The 20,393-nt window shown below is 47.8% G+C and overlaps 1 protein-coding gene across 1 annotated transcript in view; it reads left to right on the top strand.

Moving 5' to 3' along the window:
* NSD1 (nuclear receptor binding SET domain protein 1) overlaps positions 1–17,319 on the top strand; it is a 58,247-nt gene extending 40,928 nt beyond the window's left edge. Inside the window, exons 16-22 of the mRNA XM_074156344.1 lie at positions 481–593; positions 3,214–3,483; positions 4,859–4,975; positions 6,347–6,488; positions 6,938–7,044; positions 10,678–10,882; positions 14,713–17,319. Of these exons, the coding sequence (XP_074012445.1) occupies positions 481–593; positions 3,214–3,483; positions 4,859–4,975; positions 6,347–6,488; positions 6,938–7,044; positions 10,678–10,882; positions 14,713–17,048 (3,290 nt within the window). The 3' untranslated portion in view covers positions 17,049–17,319. The remainder of the gene's footprint in view (positions 1–480; positions 594–3,213; positions 3,484–4,858; positions 4,976–6,346; positions 6,489–6,937; positions 7,045–10,677; positions 10,883–14,712) is intronic.
* The last annotated feature ends 3,074 nt before the right edge of the window (positions 17,320–20,393 follow it).

Raw genomic sequence — 20,393 nt, 5'->3', positions numbered from 1 at the left:
TTAGAGCTAAAGTGAAATTAATTTTATACAATGAGCTGCAGCTTATCTATTATCCAGTGTACTCAGAATGTTTGTTGTCTGACTCCCAGGGAGAGAGAACGGTGTGCAGATCTTGAATGCTTCTCCAGCTCTGACATAGCTGCTGTAAATCCAAGTGAGCTGCTGCTTTGTCAGCTTCCCTGGGTCTAATGCAGTCTTTACTGTATATAAAAATGCACTTGAGAGTTGTGAGTGCAGCTGCCTGACACCTCTGCCCAAAAGCAGACAAAGCTGGCTGACAGTTTAGATGCTTCATCACCCACAGGCAGGTTCCTTACTGTAACTCCTGTGACTGTCCTACTGCATTGGCCTTTTCTTCACCCTCCTCCAGTGAACCTCTGCCTTTGAAGTACATGGCCATGAGCCCGGGGTGGACACTGGCAGCCCAGCTCTGTGTGAGCAGAGGGAGTTCCTCCTAACGCAGCCTGTTCTCTCACTTAGCTCTTCAGGAAGCTGCAGTAAGATTTGAAGAGTTGAAGGCACAGAAAGAACTGAGACAGCTTCAGGAAGACAAAAAGAATGACAAGAAACCTCCTCCCTACAAACACATCAAGGTGAGGGCAGGTGGGGGGGGTCAGGTGCAGAAGAGAAGTCTTGAGCTGTTGGTGCAGGTGATTTACAGGTATACAGAAACTTTTCTACTCTTTGGGCACGTGGCTGCATTTGAAGGTTACTTTGGTCCTCTTGGCATCTTCAGTTATCCTCCCCAGAAAGGGTTCATGCACAGAGCTGTGTGGAAGCTGGACACCAATAATGGAGGTACTCTGGTTTACTGGAACAGATCTGGACATCTCTGTGCTGTTCCTTGTCAGTTGCGTGGTCTGAAGGAAGTGTCTCTCTGCCTTGGGGACTTAGGGGACAGTGCTAGTGATCCACAATATGCTCAGGTTCTGTGTGCTACTGATGGCAAGGTGGACATCCTAGGTGGTGCGAGGTAGGAGATGGTCAGGGTGCAGTGGAGCGGAGCTGCATGGAGGATGGTAAACCACAGTATCTTCTTTCGTCTCTGCTGTTGTTTTATCTCTGTTATCAGTTGGTTGCTAAACAGAAATACTAGAGCAGATGCATGTGTCGAAATACCAGCCCTCTTGCTGAGTTTTGGGGAACTCTTCATGTTTAGGGCTGTATTTTGAGGTAAAATTGGAGCAGCAATAAAAGACCTATAGGATGGAAGTGACTTGAGAGCTGGGGCCAAGCAGGTGCATGTGCTTGAGATGTGGGTCCAGACTGACCAGAAACTCAGTGACTCAGTTCTTTTTTCATTGCCTCTCTCTGCTCCTTCCATTTTCTGTGTGGCAGACTATGAAAGCTTAACTGCTTGCTGACACTTTTTGTTCCTAGATAGGATTTCTGGGTAAGCAGGTACATCCTGCATGAGTTACCGTGCAGTGTAAAGAACACAACTGGATGCTGCGGCAGCGGTGTGGTCCAGGCAGCTTCAGTGGAAGAAGTATAGTTTCTCATTATAGGTATTTTTAAGTCTGTCTCTGGCCACAACATGAGGGAACCTTGGAAGAAGTTTGGAGCCTTTGAAATACCCCTTCATATAAATAATAACAGTCATGATCTTTAGCCATGGCAGCTCTTCTGAGGTCTGGGTGCAAGCTATTTGTGAAAGCAATGCAGTTTGTAGGAGCATACGGTGAACTGGAGAAAGCTTCAGGGTGGAATGGCAAAAGCTGGCTGTGTCCGCTCCCGTCCTGGCCTTCTAAGGAGATCAGCACCTCGACGTGCATCCCAAGGAGTGCCAACGTGAAAGGCTGCTGCAAAATACACTTGGCATTCTTCATCACATCAGGGTTGGGGCTAGTCCAAGCATTGCCATGTTTTGGAGCTGGTTTTGTACCAGCAGCGCCTCGGAGAGTAGTGCAGGCCTGCTTAGCGTGTGTATGTGCACAGACACTGATCATTTGGGGTGGTAGTCCAGAGCCAGCAAGGGCCCCTCTGTTTGCCCAGTGGTGGATGGACCTAATCCTGAGTCTCGTCATTCTTAACAAGGCGATGAGCTAACAGTCTGAGTAAGAGACATGATACAGCAGAGGAGAAGACAAGAGCAACAAGGAAGGTCGGAGGTGAGAGACAGTACTAGGAGGAAGGGAAGACTGTGTTGAAGAGATTAATCAGGGGTTTCTGCAGGGTTTGCTTTTGAACAAAGGAGGAGGATCAGGGCTAGGCCAGCCTCAGGCAGGCTGCCAGCACAGAAAGTTTGCTCTGTGGGTGGGACTAGATAAATTATGTGGGGGCTGGAATAGTTTTGGTAAATGATCCCCTCCTTTGGTGCTCTGGGAGAGGAAAGGGAGCTGATGGTATTGCTCACGTGGGCAAAGAACAGCAAGGAGCTTTGCTTCAGTGTCTGTCTCCAAAGTCCTGACTCTCTGTTGCCTGCCTTTCAGCGGTTGCTGCCTTTAACCAAAACCAAAGGACCCTGCTTGTGCCACAGACACGCCAGTCGCTTCTCCACCTGGTGCTGCACTCTGCTTCCTTCCGGAGCGGTGTTTAGAGAGCTCCTTGGCTTAACTCTGAGCTCCTCTTTGGGCCTTCCAACGCCAGCGTTGTCTGGTTTTTCTTTCATTTATGTCTGCAGGACAGTTGGGTAGGGAGCTATCTGCTGGTGGCCCGGTGTGTAGGTAGCCCTTCTGTACTCTGTCGTGGGCATGCCAGCCTGGTTCTCCTAGTGACAGCTGAGAGCACAAACCAGCCTGAAGGTAACAGATTGAAAAACCAGGGCTGTAAGGAAAAGGACCTGACACACACAAAGACTGGAGAAGGTGCTGTTTCATGCAGAAAATGGTTTGGTGTCGGTCACAGGTACGGTGTGCACCCAGCTGGAGTGCTGGGGCACCTGGGCTGGAAGTAGGCACAGTGGTGATGGGAGGGGGACACTTGGCAGCCTCTCCCTGCTCTGGGGTCACAGAATACACACTGCACCAAGTGATGCTAATGGGGGACCTGCACCCTCCTTGACTCTTTCCTCTAACCATACACCTCTTGAAATAGTCTGCCCAGAAGTACATAGTGCCCGTACTTGTCCTTTTGCCCCCTGGTGTAGGGAACTTGCACTGCAGCCTGTCAGCTTGTAGGTGAAGGTTGAGTATAGAAGTGAGTATCTAATAATATAATATATATCGTGATGACCTGTTCTTAAGTAGCTAACATCCTTTGTGTGCATTCAAGGTGAACCGACCGGTGGGTAAGGTGCAGATCTTCACTGCAGACCTGTCTGAGATACCACGTTGCAACTGCAAACCCACAGATGAAAACCCATGCGGCCTGGACTCTGAGTGCATCAATCGCATGTTGCTCTATGAATGCCACCCCATGGTCTGCCCCGCTGGGGAGCGCTGCCAGAACCAGTGCTTCTCCAAGCGGCAATATCCTGAGGTACAAATTTTCCGCACGCTGGCACGAGGCTGGGGCTTGCAAGCCAAAACAGACATCAGAAAGGTATGTACTGTGTTTCTGCATGTAATTTTCTCTTGCCGCTTCTCTCTTACTCGGCGTTGGTTTCAATAGATTTGAAAAGTTACTGTCTTCAGTAATTTGAAGAAGACTCCTTCCCATAGCATGCCTAGGAAAGAAATGGATCAATTTAACTTTTCCAGTCTCCTGACAAGAACATTTTGGCTCAGCTAACCAAGAAAATGGTTTGCATATTGATGTCCCACAGGGTAAGGAATATGATTGCTCGCTGTGTTTGCTTGTATAGACTATAGGCTTTGAGTACACCAGAACACGGTGTACTGTGTTCTGTACATCCTGAAAACGGTGCTCAGGATTTCCAGATGGGGAACAACAATTATACTTCCCCTACATTCTTGAATAGCCAGGCTTTTCCACCATGAGAATCTTGTATCAGAAACTGAAACCAGGGCTTTGCTCTTACGAAAGGGTAATATTTTGCAATGGGTGTTGTTATTGCTGAAATTGGTCTCTCCAGCTAAAACACTTGTATATATGTTTTTAAATCCAGAGAATATATGTTCTGTGGACATATGTCTACGTTGAATGAAGAAGGAAGAATGCTAAACCAAAGAGAACACCAAAGCTAAGAAAGGGTGAAGTGAAAGAGAGTCCAATTAGCATAGTGGGAGAAGAATGTGTGAAAAAGAAGGGAGTAGGGACAGCATGCCATGGAAGAGGTCTTGATAGCAATAGGAAAGATGTGAGTCCATCCTGTTTAGGCTTTGTGCCTGCTGTGATGCAGGTTAAAGGATCTCTCTGCCATTCCATGTGCCTCTTGTGTTTTGCTTTCAGCAGACAGTCTGGAAACAGCAAAACTCAGCCATTTCATGGAGGCACCTGTTAGCCCCGGTGGAGCAGAGCTGGGGTGTTCCCTCTGAGGGTTGAAGCGCGGTCTCTGTGTGCTTCGCTGCAGGGGAACTCCACGGATTCACTACAGGAGCAGGTGCCCTGGGTGCATCGTGCTGCTCAGTGTGGTTGGTCCCCAAAGGGATATTGTTTCCAGCCGGAATGCAATAGTGCAGTGCTTAGAGCTTTGCAGCAAAGAGCTGTTCTTCTGGTTTACTTTTATGCTGTCCCTGAACATTAATTCTCTCTGTAGCATAAAGAATAATCTGAGGGCCATTGTTGCTTTATTTAATTTATTTAAAATTATTTGTTGAGTGTGTGAAACAGATGTATGATTCGGGGCTCTTAGTGAAGAGTATAGGTTAAACGGGCTGCAAAGCACAGAGGAAGATTTTTATAGAAATTTTTCCACAAAGGAAACAGGAACTAAGTTCTAGCACAAAAGTGGATGTCCCTCCATCCTGGAGGGAATTTGTCTCATCTTATCAGCATGTTATTTTCTGCCTGGCAGGGTGAATTTGTTAATGAGTATGTTGGGGAGCTAATTGATGAAGAGGAGTGCCGAGCCCGAATCCGCTATGCTCAGGAGCATGACATCACCAATTTCTACATGTTGACACTGGATAAGGTATGTGGAAACAATTTATCTTGCCAGGATCCTATACAGAAGTAAAATGATGGCAAGGAATGCTCGATAGTGGTCTTCTCCAGCAAGTAAAAAGGTGCCAAGAGTTGCTGATTAGCTGATCTGCTTTTACACTGCAGAGAAGAATAAAAGAATGGACGTAATGTGCAGTACAGAAGTTTCAGGTTGGATATTAGGATTAGGAGCAAAGTCTGAACCAACTTCATTGGAGTTTGCTCAGAAGAGGTGAGGTAGTTATCTGAGGATCATAGATCCTGCTTCAGTGTAACAGGGTGAATGTAGTAACCTCAGGACCCTTCACAGCAACTGAATCGTGGAGAGTCCGGAACTGGGCTGATGTGTCCCAGAGAAGGCGTCAGTCCTCAGTTGTACAAGTATCAGGAACAGTGAGACCCTAATTTAAGTTCTGATCCCAGGTCTTGCTGGTCTAAGTAGAGAAGTGGAGTTTGTTACCCCCACAGACTCCTCGGCAGGTCCTGGGGGCTAGGTTGTTGGTGTGAACTCCGGGCTTTTAGAGGTAAGTAGTTTTGTCAGCTGCTTTCCACACTCCGTCACTCAACCTTAAAAAGAAGGAGTCCGTGAAAGCAGGCATGAGAGGAAGCTTTCGAGCGTGGGTCAGGATAACAATGTGACTGCTTTCTGGCTCTCCCCTCTTCTTGCTGGAAATTCACACTGATGTCTTGTTCTCCTGGCTGATGGGTGGGAGCAGGGACAAGACCAAGTGCTAATATCTTCCCCGTTACTACAAAACCAAATCTCAGTTGCAGCTGCCCTCTCCTCTCTGACATGTCTAAAAACTGGTAGTGTACCGTACAGCAGTGTACCTCACACATCACACACTGTTCCTGTTTTCCTTCTCTACATTGACATACAAGAAATAGGAACTGATATTTTGCTTTTAAGCAGAAATCAGGGTCTGGAACCGCAAATGCTGCCTTGGAAGTGTGCTGGTGTAGTGTTTATCTGGTACTAACCCCACAGGGAGAGCTGACTTCCCAGAAAGCAGCAGTAGCGCTTTTCTGGCTCTTCAGGAGCTCATCTGTCTTTGAAGAGGAAGGTGATGTTGTGCAGGAGACTGTATTGCCATTTAATCTGCCAGCCCCGACCGGAGACATCAGTGTGTGGAATCTGGTGTGGGTTGTCCAGGCAGCACAGCGACACCTGTCCCTTGTGCTTGGTTAAAACACGTATGAACTGAGGTGCTTTGCAAGCCTCATCAATCAGATGCCTCCGTTGTAATCGTTGTCACTACTAATTAATGCTTTCCTGGTACCTGTGCTGTGGCGGCTTGAGCAGGAAATGATGGTTTATTAAATGTGTTTTTCTGGATATTTTTTTTCCTTGCAATTCCAGGATCGAATCATTGATGCTGGGCCAAAGGGCAATTACGCTCGATTCATGAACCATTGCTGCCAGCCAAACTGTGAGACTCAGAAATGGTGTGTGAATGGTGATACTCGGGTTGGGCTCTTCGCAATTGTAAATATCAAAGCTGGTAAGGAACCCCCCTCTGTCAGTACCTGCAGTTAAAAGCACGGGAGAGTTTCTGTAAGGAAAAGGGAGGGGTTGTAACTCCCTGGGAAGATATTTAATTTTTGTTTTCACATATGCAGTCACGAGACTTAACACCAGCACTGACATAATGAAACACATACATCCATGTTGTAAATGGAGGTTTCTCATTTACAGGGTCAAGAAATGGAACTAAGTGTGCTACAGCATGGGGTTGAATGCCCTTGTGGTTGTAGTATGTGGTAGGAGTGTGGGGTTGCACTGAATTTTCAATCCGCACAGATCCGTGGGGAGATTAATAGTTGGTATCCTTGTACAGTTGTGACGGTCGCTTGTGTTGTTATATTTCAAAAGTGCTTTTACTTCAGCAGTAAGATGTTCTGCCCCGTAGTTCATTACAACTTGCTTGGTTTTGATCTGCTTTTGTGCCAGGGACTGAACTGACTTTCAACTACAACCTGGAGTGTTTGGGAAATGGAAAGACCGTTTGTAAATGTGGTGCCCCAAATTGCAGTGGCTTCCTAGGAGTGCGGCCAAAGGTATGATGCCCCCTTTAAGCCTTTGTTCTTCTAAATCACCTCTTTGCATAGATACCTATCACTTGTTGCAGACATCTCAGGAAGGGTAATCTGTTTTCAGTATGGCCATGAAAACACCACTTGAATTGAGTTGAATATCCAAGTTTTCATTCTGAGAGTGCAGATCTTAGACCCGAATTATTAGAGTTGCTATAAATACTGTTAGGAAATTGTATTTTATAACAAAAGAGTAAATGAAAGATTTTTTTTTTTTCTCAGACTTCCTGCTTACTAGCATGACAGTTTCCATCATGTTAGAGGTGCAAAGGACAGGCATGGGAAAGACTTCCATCATATAACCAAGAAACCACGGTGTAGCCCATTTTCCAGAGAAAAGGCCCAAGTAAATCATGAGCATGCACAGAATGCCAGCAAACTCACATTCCTTCAGACTTGGAGTCACTTTAGAGGCAGAAAGCTTCTACATCACCATCTTTGCTGTAATAAGAAAGTTCCTGGTTTTTTTTTTTTTTTCCTTCTTTTGGTTAAGCAACTGGAGTGCATATATTAGGCAGGAATAAGAAATTTGCCATATCTGTAGTAGAAAAATCACTAGCTTTTAGACCTCAATGACTTTTGAGAGCTTCATGCTGTAACTGTAATGTTGTAATAACAGGAATTGATTCCAGTTACCTTCTTGTGTGAGCTGGTTCTCACTGGGAAAAGGAAATAGCAGGAGCAGTTTGCCGAGTGCCCAGCTGTCCCCAGCTAAATCTATGTCTCAGCTGTTGGTTTGTTCCAAGAGTTTCACCAAATCAGCCCGTAATCCCTCTGCGCTGGCATGTGGATACTGGTGGCTTGGTTACCCACAGTTAAGGGTTAAAAGCTCCAGCAGCACAGTTGTTTAGCCCTGTCAATATATAGGGAAGGTTTTATGAATTCTCCAGAGACCTTAGTTCTGCAGAAAAATTAACTTATGATAAAAAGAAAAAAAAGTCTTCAGAAATTGACAGATGACGTGAATTACACATCTGATGTATTTAGTTCTTTTTTGGGTTGAGATTTAAAGTTCAATTGATTTTGTGCTGCTCCTGTGTTACACATGGCTCGGCTGTCATTTTTGCCCCGAAATTACAGGTTGCATGATGGAAATCAGGGAAAGGTGCCCTTTAGTTGGCATTAATGTTCCATTGTGATGCCTGAGGCGACTCATTCCATCTTGATGAGACGGGCTAAGAAACAATACTCAAGAAAACAGTACCTTGGGGTATTTTTTTTTTTTTTTTCAAATTAATCCCACAATAAGATGCATTTTTAAGCTTCCTGAAGATACAGCAAGACAAAACTTCCGCTGATTATACTCAAGTTCACTCTTAAAAGTGACCTTTCTATCTGGGAGTGTGGAAGAAGCTTGGGAGTCTATTGTGCTGCAGTGAGCAAGTGGGAATCGCTTAGTCCGGCTGTTAGACCTTGCTTAGACATTCAAATTAGCTGTGAAAGGTTTTTCTTGTTCCCTTTGTAATTAAATGGCTGAGGTACTAGGCGCTGAGAATAGGTGGAATAGTTTAGGTGGAGTGATTTCACTGCCTGCATTTTCAACGATAAGAAAGGCCTGACTTGTCCCCATTGTCCATGGGAACGATGGTATGAAAGCAGAAGTATCTATATCTGAAGGGGAAGGAAACAATCGAGAGATGTAACTCCCTGGTGGCAGGACCGCTGCCGAATTCTGAAATTGTAGCTCTGGAGACAAAGGTTTTTAAGTGTTTTGATGGTTTTGTTTTTAATATTGATAGGAGAATGATGGAAATAGCGCCCGATATTTATGCGGAATAAAGGATGCAAAAATAATCTCGTAGGCATTGTCTCAGCACACAGAGGTGTTCTATGTGGAGAACGCATATTTAGACATGAAGATATGTGGAAAATGACATAAAATTTAGCTCATGTCTGTTTAGACAAACTAAACTGACAGTGGTTTGATAAGGTCACTGCCAGGGGACAGCTGTCATCATCTTTGTGGAGCTGATTGTTTGGTACAATGGGAGGCTCAGCCTTCAAGCACCCATGCTAGGGGGTTAGGAGTGGTGTGAGAACCTCGCTTGAGGGGGGTCAACCTTGGAGGAAGCCTTAGGCCAGAGAAGAGAGCACTTAAGCCATTTAGATGCCAATCTCCGGACCAGCTGTGATTATTTCATTACTGCTTGTAACACAGCTGTTGGAAGCCTGGTAATTGAACTGTAGTGATGACACACAACTATGTCAGATGTTATCAGTGTGGGAGGATGGGGCAGTTGCAGAGAAATAACTGAGTATAAGTGGGAATGGGCTGGAGTTCAGAGATTCCGGACACCAGAGTATGACACCTGGAGGGTAACAGCAGAAGCAAATCTGCCATGAGAAGGTCGTGGACAAGCAGTCATGATGGAGAAGGAGCTATTGTGCAGTTCAGCTGCCGCAGGACTGAGCTGCTGTGGTAAAAAAGGCAAATGTGGGCAGTACTTTGGGAGGGATTTCCTGTTCTTTTGGAGAAGTATTGATGGTGTACGTGGCCTGTGAGGCGTCATCTGAAATAGTGTATAATTCTGGAACTTGTGTTTGGGAGAAATAAACTCAGCAGGAGCAGAGAAAATCTCAGAATCACAGAATGATATGGGGTTGGAAGGGACCTCTGGAGATCATCTAGTCCAACCCCCCTGCCAAAGCAGGTCCACCCAGAGCAGGTTGCACAGGAACCTGTCCAGGTGGGTTTTGAATGTCTCCAGAGACAAGAGACTCCACCACATCTCTGGGCAGCCTGTCCCAGTGCTCTGCCACCCTCAAAGTGAAGAAGTTCCTCCTCATGTTTAGATGGAACTTCTTATGTCCAAGTTTGTGCCCGCTACCTCTTGTCCTGTCACTGGGCACCACTGAAAAAATACTGGCCCCATCCTCCTGACACCCAACCTTTAAGTTTTTATAGGCGCTGATCAGATTCCCCCTCAGTCTTCTCTTCTCCACACTAAAAAGACCCAAGTCCCTCAGCCTTTCCTCATAAGAGAGATGTTCTAGGACCCTAGTCATCTTTGTAGCCCTACGAATCCATTAGGAAGATTGAGGTGGCAGACTGTGAAAGTGTTTGGTTTGTGAGGAGGGTGTCCCGGTGATCACTCTGGGGAGAGAGAAAAACTGCAGAACAAGAGCAGTGTTGACACAGGAACAAAAAGGTCTAAGCTGATCACAAATAAATTCAGACTGAAAATGGAGAGAAGGGTGAGGAACATCAAAAAGTGCAGGAAGGCCTGGGAGACACTCCTTGTGGAATTCACGGGTGCAAGGAGATGTGATTGCTTTGACTAAGGACCTGAAGAGTCTGTGAGAGGTGGCACAAGCTCAGCAATGCCAGGCAACCCCTGGTTCCTTGTTCTGCTGTTGCAGTTGTATTATATCACGTTTGTAACAGGCCTCCAGACTTTCTCCAAAAGAAAAAAGAACTGTTTGCTTAGTAAATCAATTGCCAAATATTAAGAAGCACTGTGGAGATGCTACATATGTTTCAGGTATAGTTGGCAGTGGAATTTTTATTTGCAGCGGTGCAGTTACCTCCACTGTGGCAGGGAGGGAACAGATGGAAGGGACAGAGACTTGCATTAACTCATGTTGTCTCACCCACAGAGCCAACCCAACCTCACCGAGGAAAAGTCCAAGAAGCTAAAGAGACGGCCACAGATGAAGCGCAGGTCGCAAGCGGAGGTGATGAAGGAGCGAGAGGACGAGTGTTTCAGCTGTGGGGATGGAGGGCAGCTAGTTTCTTGTAAGAAGTCAGGCTGCCCCAAGGTGTACCACGCGGACTGCCTCAACCTGACCAAGAGACCTGCAGGTCAGTGCTCCGCATGGCTGGGCTCTGTGTGGGTCACAACAATGGCTCGAGGTGTCCCAGGGCCTGCTCATCACCTTGCACTCACTTCACAGCGTCTTAAAACAGAGAGAAACCTTTCTCACTTTGAACAGACTTTGTGGCCCACACGACACAACTCACCCTGATTTGCACCCCACTGACCGCAAAAAGATGAATTGGTTGCTGAAGGGCAAGCTGGTCTTTGTCTAAGAAATGGTTCTTGTGAGGTGACCCCATCCCTGGGGCCTGGCAGAGGACAGTCCCAACAATAGCTGGAGATGCTGGTTCCTCAGGCTGTTTTCCCAAAGTTGAAGACGATTGAATTGATAGGAGTTAAGAGAAAAATGTGTTAGATGTCTCAATATCCATGAGTTCATACTTAAGGAACAGAACAGTATCAAAGCATATCCTAGTTTGTATTGAAATGAGGGCAGAAATTTGAAAAAAAAAAAATATTCAAAAAGTACTTCTCGTTGAGTGCAGAGAAAGAAATGGACTCCCTGTATGAGTGATAAAACAGTTTCTAGTTGATTAGTAGCTCAGGAGGTGTAAAGTAACATCTAGTAGAGGAAAAGATTAAGTTGCATTTAAAAGTTCTTAAGGAGCTGGTTGAGGGGAGTGTTTCCTCTGTTGTTTCAGTTTGTCTTGGTTACTAAAGGAGTTCCTGGGACTTTAATAAGGGTTCAGGTTTAACCAATGCTCAGAAAAGGAAAAAGCCTGACCTGAGTCTTGGTAGGCCAGTTAGCCCCATGTCTGCCAGGCCAGGACAATGGAAAAGCTGATACAAGATCAAGTGCCTAAAGAATTAAATGGTAAGAATATAAAAAATACTAGACAATTTTTTGGGTAGAATAACTCATCAAACCTAATTTAGGGGATTTTGCAAAGATAATAAATTTGGTTAATAAAAGCAATTGCATTGAAGTAATTTGTTTAGGGGTCTGTAAATATTTTGATTTAATACTGTAAGCATTGTCATAATTAGAAATTCTCTATGCAGCTCGGTACAGTATTTTCTGAGCACATTGGAGACAGGCTGAGAAACATGGAACCAAGTGGTGACTGCCAGGAGAGTTGCTGTGACAGAGTGTTTCTGTCAGCACGCCGTGGGGAGCCAGAGCTGGGCGCTCAGCACCTCTAGCTGTAATTTGGCAGAAGGTGTAGAAGGGCTGGTAGCGTATTTTGTAGATGATAGAAATTGTGTGTGTGTGTGTGTTAAGTTTTGGGGAGAACAGGGCATTTATACAGCTTGGATTGCTCATTGAACAAATGCTGTAACAGAGCAATGTGAAAGCCAGCAGGAGCACGGGTCATTCCTATGGAAACATCATCATTCTGGGTGAGGGAGTCCTGAGTATCACCTCTCTATCTATTTTTGTGTGCAGAGACAGGGCACTGTAACATCCTGGCAGGTTTCCCCATGCTTTAAAGTCTGCAATGAAGGAGAATCCAGCATTTAGCCTGTTCCCCTGCTTTCCATTTGAAAAGTTTCTCTTAACAGCCTGTCTTGAAAAAACAAAGGATTGCCATCTCTCGGATACCCGCGGTTTTTTTTTTACAGGATGGGAGATAAATGAGAGACTTTTATTTCCTTGATCCTTTTCCAGCTTACACAAATACAGCCTTTCTTTGCAGCTATTATTTTCTAAAACTGTTATTCTTGGTCTGCTCTGGACTGTGTCCCACCTGCCTACACATTTTTTTAAATTGTGGTAATAAGAGTATTTCAACAGTATTGCAGTTGAGGCCTTATTAGCACTGACAAAACAGAATAATTGTATTTTATGTTTTACATAAAATATCTCAGGAAATGAGATTTGAGTTGTTTTTCAAAAATAATTTATTTACATGATGTTTGCGATTTGCCCTGTCATTCTTGAGTCCTGTTGTCTTGATCCTTTTCACGCATTTATTTTATTTCTTCCTCCTGCAGTCCTGCTTTGCACTGGTTTTTATTTAATTGCACTTTGTTGGTGCAAGAACATCTGTCCAGTTTAAATTCTGAGCCTGTCTAACCAGATTTTTGCAGTTCCTCACAGCCTTGTTGTCATCTACCCATTTCTGTAAGAATATTTGCTGTTCTGCTTCTAGAAATTTAAATCAAAATACATACTAAAATGGACTGCTGAAGGACATCATTGGAAATGTCCCCTCAGTTTGCCAGAATACCATTAATAGCAGTTTTCTGGGAATATTTTTCGGCCAGTTGTAGCCATTTTACAATTTTGACATGTAGGTTGTTATTTTCATAGCCTGCTCCTTAGAGTGTCATGCAGGACATGAAAGGTTCAGCACTTTTTACTTCAAATGTTTCTTCTGCCATGGGCATTGCTGTCAAGTAATTGGAATTTCCTGCTTGTTTGCATGTTACTAATTGTGTGATCTTACTTCCAAGAGCTCCTCTGCTCTGGGCTGTCTCTGGAGAGGCTGTGTATTCATTAGGCCTTTTATCCTGTCAAAGACCATTAGAGTGGTTTGATAGGATTTATCCTTCCTGCAGCATACTGGCAGGTTTTGAGTTATTTTATTTTCCCACTGTACAAATGGCCTCTTATATTAATAGTCCCAGAGCCTTTCCAGTGGCCAAAGTGAGTGTTGACTGGGTTGCTGACGGTGCGAGGAGAGCAGCGACAGCCTGTGCTGCAGCACCACAAGCCCAAAAGAGAAAACCATGTGTAGTGTTAATCATTCCCACTCTGAAAATGATGCTGGAAAATTGAAGAAGATGGAGAAAAAGAATGTACATATTTTGAGACTGGAACAGGAGCCTTGGACTGGCTCTCAAAGGAGGGAAAAACATGCTACATGTCTTCAACCCCAGGGGAAAAGCAGCGTGAGAGAGGGGAGTGGAAAGCTGGTGTTGCACAAGTGCATGGAGAAATGCTCACAGCTGCTCAGCACCATGGTGCAGCCGTGCTCACTTTTAGCCTCCCTCGAAAGAGCTGGTAGCCAAAGCTACAGATGCCTGGGCTTGGTTCAGGGAGGCTGGGAAGTGCTCTGGCCCAGCTGGTGTCCACGGCTGCAAATGGTCTCACTGTTCTTATGTCCATGAACTGGTGAGAAGACAGCAGCATCAGCTTTGGCTGGGGGACCAAAGGGCTGATGAACCAGTGAGGTCACCTACAAGTGAAAAGAAGCAGCAGTCTCTGAAGTGTGATGTTGGTTTTTTCCTCTGTGATGGTGTTGATATTGATGGTGAAGAGATTCAGCGTGGACATGGAGCTCTTCAGGGTGCAGCTCTATTTTGTGATAAGCAGTTCTTTTTATTATGGCCTTACACAAAGGTTAAGGGTATAGAGACAAATAGAAATGTACGCCCTTGTGATCACTGCACTTTCGCTTCTTCTTTGTAATAAATGGGAAGGGAAGTTGTTGGGCCAGGATTAACAGAGACTTAAATGAACCTGATGAATCTACTTTAAAAGTCCACTGGATGTATTTTACACAGATACCACCACTGTTTTCTGTGGAAATCAGAGCCAAGGAGATGTGCAAGCTGGGGATGTCTGCTCTTCTCTGGGTACCTGTATTGGTTAGTGTTGGTGCTGGAGCCAGATGGGCTTTTGGTCTGACCTGGTGTGGCTTGTGTTTTTCATTATTATCGTTGCCCTTGTTGCTTCTGAGAAAGCAGGTTCCTGTTAACTGCCTGTCAAGCCTGGGAGCTATGGCAGAAACTGAGAAGGACATGTAGAATTGTATGGAAGTATCGCAGGGGTGTTCCCCCTCTCCCTTGAACTCCCAGTGCAGCAGGTCTTGTCTCTTCCCTTGTACCACTCCTAAAGTATGTCTTTTCTCCTGTGTCTGTGCTACAGGAAAATGGGAGTGCCCGTGGCATCAGTGTGATATGTGCGGTAAGGAAGCAGCTTCCTTCTGTGAGATGTGCCCCAGGTCCTTCTGCAAGCAGCACCGGGAAGGCATGCTCTTCATCTCCAAGCTGGATGGACGTTTATGCTGCACAGAGCATGATCCCTGTGGGCCTAACCCTCTGGAGCCAGGAGAAATTCGTGAGTATGTGCCTCCCATAGAAGCCCTGGCTAATGGCGAGGACACCCAGCCACCGGAGCAGCCACCTGCAGACACTGCAGACCTGAGTGTTCAGCCTCTGGACAGCCTATCTCAGTCTGTGGCCCTCAGACTGCAGTCACCAGAAAAGCCCCCCGCTACCCTAGCACTGAGGCTGCCGCCTTCAGACAAGCCCCCCACCACCCTAGCCCTGAAGTTGCAGCCATCAAACAAGCCCCCTACCACCCTGGCCCTTAGGCTGCCTCCACCAGACAAACCGCCCGCCACGCTGGCACTGAGACTGCCACCGTCAAATAAACCCCCCACCACCTTGTCGTTGAGGCTGAAGCCATCCAACAAACCCCCCACCACCCTCTCGCTCCGGCTGCAGCCTTCGGACAAACCTCCCACCACCCTCTCACTCTGCCTGCAGCCATCGGACAGGCCCCAGGCTGCCCTGTCCCTAAAGCTGCAGTCAGAGAAGCAACCCATCATTGTAGCGCTGAGGCCTCAGCAGCCCGACAAACCTCCCACCAACGCGGTGCTGTGGCCACTGGACGAGTCCTCCAGTGATGCCTCGCAGCCTCATCTGCCGAGCAAATCTCCTCCGGGAACTCCACAGTCATCGGATGAGTCACTTGTTACTCCTGGTGCCCTGCAGCTCCAGCTGTCGGATGAGCCTCCTGCCACCCCTGGGGTTTTGGGGTTATCGGACAAGTCTCTCATTGACTCCAGGACCCAGCAGCCTGAGCTGCTGGATGAGTTCCCAACAAAATGCCTGCATCCTCAACTGTCGGACAGACTTCTCGCCACGGCGGGGACGCTGCAGTCCCAGCCGGTGGACGAGCCTCCTGTGGCCGAGCAGCTTCAGGTGTTGGACAAAGCTTCTGCCCAGAGTCCGCAGCCACGGTCTGTGGAAAAGGCTCCCAGTTCTGTGGTGCCGCAGGTCCTAGCATCGGAGATGGCTCCTGGTCCTGGGGTGCTGTGGCCTCTGCCTATTGAAAAAGTCGCTGGCTCCCCGGTCTCACGGATCCTGCCCATGGAGAAGGCTCCTGGATTGGCTGTGCCACGACCCCCGCCTCCGGAGAAGGCTTCCTTCTCTGGGGCAGTGCGGGTCCCAGCTGCAGAGAAAGCTCCCACCTCTGGGGCACCTCATCCCCTGCCTCCAGAGAAGGCTCCTGCCTCAGTTATGCCAAGGATCCTGCCCACAGAGAAGGCTCCCAGTTTAGGCACGCTGCGCCCCCTGCCTCTGGAGAAGGCCCCTGGCTCCCGGTCACCGCACGTCCTGCCCATGGAGAAGGCTCTTGGCTCGGGGGCCCTGCGGATCCCACTCACACAGAAGGCGCTGGCCCCTGGGGTGCTGCGGCCCCTGCCTCCGGAGAAGGTTGCTGACTCCGGGGCCCTGCGGGTCTTACCTCCGGAGAAGGCTCTCAGCTCCATGGTGGTTCGGCCTCAGCTCTTGGAGAGGCCTCTCAGTCTCACAGCCCCGTGGCCTCAGGCATCAGACAAGCTGGCTGCTGCCGTGGCTCCTCGGCCTCAAGCCCTGGACAAGCCTCCAGCTGCGTCGGCTCCGAGGCTGTTGCTGTCGGAGAAGGCGCTGCGGCCCGTTGACCAGAATGCTCAGCCGAAGGAGAGAGGAGCCCCAGCTGTGGAGCTGAGTCCCCAGCAGAAAGAGAGGACCATGTTAGCTGGTGAGCAAATCTCTTGGTCTGCTGGGAAGGTGGTGACGCATGTCGGACAGGTACCTTGGCCTACGGAGAAACTACAGACACATGAGCAAACCCACTGGCCCACCGCAAAAGCCCTGACGCCTGCAGAGCAGTCTCCTCGGACAGCGGAGAAACTACCAGAGCCAACCCTTCAACCCAGCTGGGAAGTGGCCTCAGCCCCCGCAGAGCAAACCCCTTGGACATCAGAGAGATTGCGTGCATTTGAGCAGACCCCTCGGCCAGCCAGGGAAGCGCCGGTGCCCCCGGAGCAGATGCAGTGGCTTGTCACGAACATTCAGACAATTGACCAGATTACTTGGCTGAGTGGAAAAGCACAGACTCCTCGGGGGCAGGACCCTTTGCCTGAACAAAACACAGCGCTAGCCCGTAACCAGGATTCTGTCTGTCGTGAGTTGGCCGACTCAGAGCCAAAGTGAGGTTGGTGAATGTGGGAGGCAGGTTTCAGTCTTTTAATGTTTAGGGAGGGGGAATCTTTGTTTTGTTTTGGTTTTTTTTTTTTTTTTTATTCACTTCCCTGAACCCAGCCCCTAACCCATGCACATCCCATCCATATTCTCTTGTGACATGAGCAAGGACATTCACTTAAGTCTGAGTGTGGCCCAGTCAAAAGGAGAGAGCATCCGTGACCTTTTCCTCTTCCTTTTACAAATGGTAAAGCTGAAATAAAGAGTCCACTCTGGGTAAAAAATCTCCAGTTCCATTGAAATGGTCACATTACTGATCCAGCATGTTGGAGCTCCAGGTCTGATTCGTAGGTGGGTTCCCAGGTACAGCTAGGGGCCTTGCTCTTGTTACTGTGTTTAGAGGAAGCAGATCGGTCAGGCTGCCCTGGGACTGGAGATGTTTTGGAGATCAGGTGGTGAGCAGTGTATGCCCTTGCTGGACTCTGTGGAAGCAGGGAAAGGGTTTATCTGTTGTCTGCCCGGGTCTCTGTCCCCGCAAGGGTGTTGCTTTGTGAGGTTTGTCCGTACATTCGCTGGGATGCACTGTGTGTGTGGTTCACTGAAGGACAGGTATCGTCTCCAGCTGAGCTGGGAGAGGAGCCTGCTGCACTTGCTCGGTGCCGTTTCCTCCAGCAATAGGCAATATCCATTCAGGCTCTTTTGTACAAAGCTGCGACTGGCCAGGCCTGAGAAACGGGGAATCTGAAGGAAAACAGGGAGAAGAGACATCTTGGAAGAAGCCATCTGGCAGTTTTTTTAACATTCTTGTGTCTTAATCCTTTAGCACAGGACATGCGGAGTGTTACAGGACATGCAGAGTGTTTCCTGCACTTGAAAACGTTGTGACCTATAAAGCAGCAATAGCAGAGCAGGGCTGAGTGGATTTCCCCACGGTGCTGAGCACCACCCTGGCAGGGTGGTGGTGCTCCCTTTCAGATTTCCATCCAGTCTCTTCTTGACGTCTGTCATTACCATGAGCCAGCAGACTGAGCAGTTGTTTCTCCCCTTGCCTCAGACGTGTTCGCATCATACCTGGTCTTCCCAGCAGCAGGACGCGCTGCCAAGCTGCAAGTTGAAGCCTGTAGTGTTGGCTGCACAGCGCGGAGGCAGGGGTGTCGTAGCTGTATCGGGACCCATCTCGACACCTTCCCCTTGGGTAGCTTCTGGCTTAACTCTTCTACAACCAAAGGAGACTTGAATTAACTGGACTGTGTTGGTGTGCGTGTGTGTGTGTGCGCGCGTGTGTGTCCTTCCAACTGAATAGTAGTTCTCACACTGGAACACAGTGGGCTCCAGCAGCTGGCTGGCTTTCTTTTCCCTCTCCCTTTTCCAGTTAAGGAGATGTTTAGTACCTGGTGGTCATTGGGCTGGTGTTCAGACTAAGCCTGCTGAAAGCCGTTCACTCAAGCGTTGAGGCAGAAGTTCACTTGGCCATGGTACTTCTGGGGCAAGCGGTAGATTCCCAGGGACCTGCAGGAGTGGCGTCTTGTGACCACCGGCACCCTCGCAGCCAGGAGGACAACGGGCGTCCCTGGATGGCGCTGCCCAGGCTGGATGGGGTCAGTGTCCTGCCAAGGAAGCGCTGCTGACCAGCACATTCTCCCACTCTCACAACACATTACCTCTGTGGTTTACCTGAGCTCTGCCAATCCGGGTGCCGCAGCCTCGGATCTCTATGCCCGCCACCAGACCCTTGTGCAGCTCCAGTGTGTCCTTCTCCTTCCAGGCAGATCCGCAGGTCCCTTCCCGGACAAAGAGCGTTCAGCCCCAGGCTGACCCCGCTCTCCAGTGTTGGGAGCAGGTCATTGTTCCCACCAGCCTTGCAAGTGGCTGCTGCTCCCAGAGCAGACGGTCATGAGCTTTGCAGTTTTCTATGAAGGGAGGCAGACACTTGTACTGAGACTAATCCTGATCCGTTCTCCTTTCCTGATGTACGCACCCCAAGAAAACGTCCTGCTGTAAAGGCCGGATGTGCTGGGCACAAGGGGACATTACCAGTGCTATGGTGCATCTCTTCTCTAGTCCGAATCATTTCAGATCCCTTGTAGAATAGCTAGCGACTTGAAAAAGCTTTATGGCTTATGGAAATTTACTGTTTAATGTTGTTTTTTTCCGGGAAGACTGGCAGGTCAGTTCCTGCTTGCTGCTGAAACTGGGGAAATGCAAGCAGCTTGTGTTTCTGTGTGACTCCTGCACAAAGGGAATCAGGACAACTCCTCAGAGCCATTGAGAGAGAAGATAATCTAAGGGCATTCATTAACTTTTTTAAAAACAAAATTTAAAAAATTATAATGAGGTTCAGTATATTAAGTATTTATCATGTGTGAGAAGGAAAATAAATCGTGAATTTACATTTATAGGCCTTCCCATGAGCTGGACTTAGTCATGTAGATTGTGTAAGTAGGGTTATCTCCGTGTCAGCCACCCAACCAGCTACAGCTGTAACCAGAAAGGTATCTGCACTGCTCTGTCCACCTCCGCTTCGCATTGTCACGTGTTAACTAGTTACTTGTTTCATAAAAAATAAACTGTGAATATTTTTGGTGCAGGCTTTTTTAAATCTGTAAAATGGAGAAGTTCTCAATGAATTCTCGTTAAGTGCAGGTTTGAAAAAATCACTTCTGTAAATCGTGTGCTCACATAGTAAGGTGAGGTTCATGGCAGCAGCAGCCTTTCACCCGGCAGGCTTTCACCCAAAAGCTTGTTTTGAACAGTGAACGTGGATTGAACCGTTGCATGGCATTTCAAACTCACAGCCTTATTCCTTGCATCTGACTCCACTCCACTTCTCTTCTTGTCTCCTTTCATGCCTTTTCCATGAGGATCCCAGTTTCTGGCTTGTTATCTTCCAGCTATGTGCTGGAAGGTTGACTTCAGGGTAGCCGGGAGCTGCTCAGTAAAGTTGGTGTTTGGAAATGTCATTGAAGGAGGAAGCCACCAAGCTGCTCTTCCCTCCTCACCCTTGTTTGGCCCCTGAGTGATGCTCTGTCAGATCAGGACAGCTTTTCAGACATACATGGGGCTTGCAGAGGGAATAGTGGTGCTGTTAGGAATTGCTATCTGTTCTGGATCCCCTCAGCAGGACAGCAAGGCCTGACCAGGTGTGGAGATGGGTCTTGGCACCCCTGCCCTGCCCAGCCTGCCTTCATCAGTGGTGAGCAACGGGAAACAGCTCTGGGCAACACAACCCTCACGAAGGAAATATGGGCTTCTTCACTTCAGGAGACTCTGGCTGTTGGTGGCAGCTGATAGCACTGCATTGGAGGAGGAGAGGGAGATGTCTGCACTGAAGTAGTCTGGTTCATTTTCTGTAATTTA

The sequence above is a fragment of the Numenius arquata genome, chromosome 11, assembly GCF_964106895.1.
Source record: "Numenius arquata chromosome 11, bNumArq3.hap1.1, whole genome shotgun sequence".
In the NCBI taxonomy this organism is placed as follows: Eukaryota; Metazoa; Chordata; class Aves; order Charadriiformes; family Scolopacidae; genus Numenius; species Numenius arquata.
The sequence above is the reverse complement of the archived record's forward strand: the minus strand, read 5'-3'. Positions and strand labels throughout refer to the sequence as shown.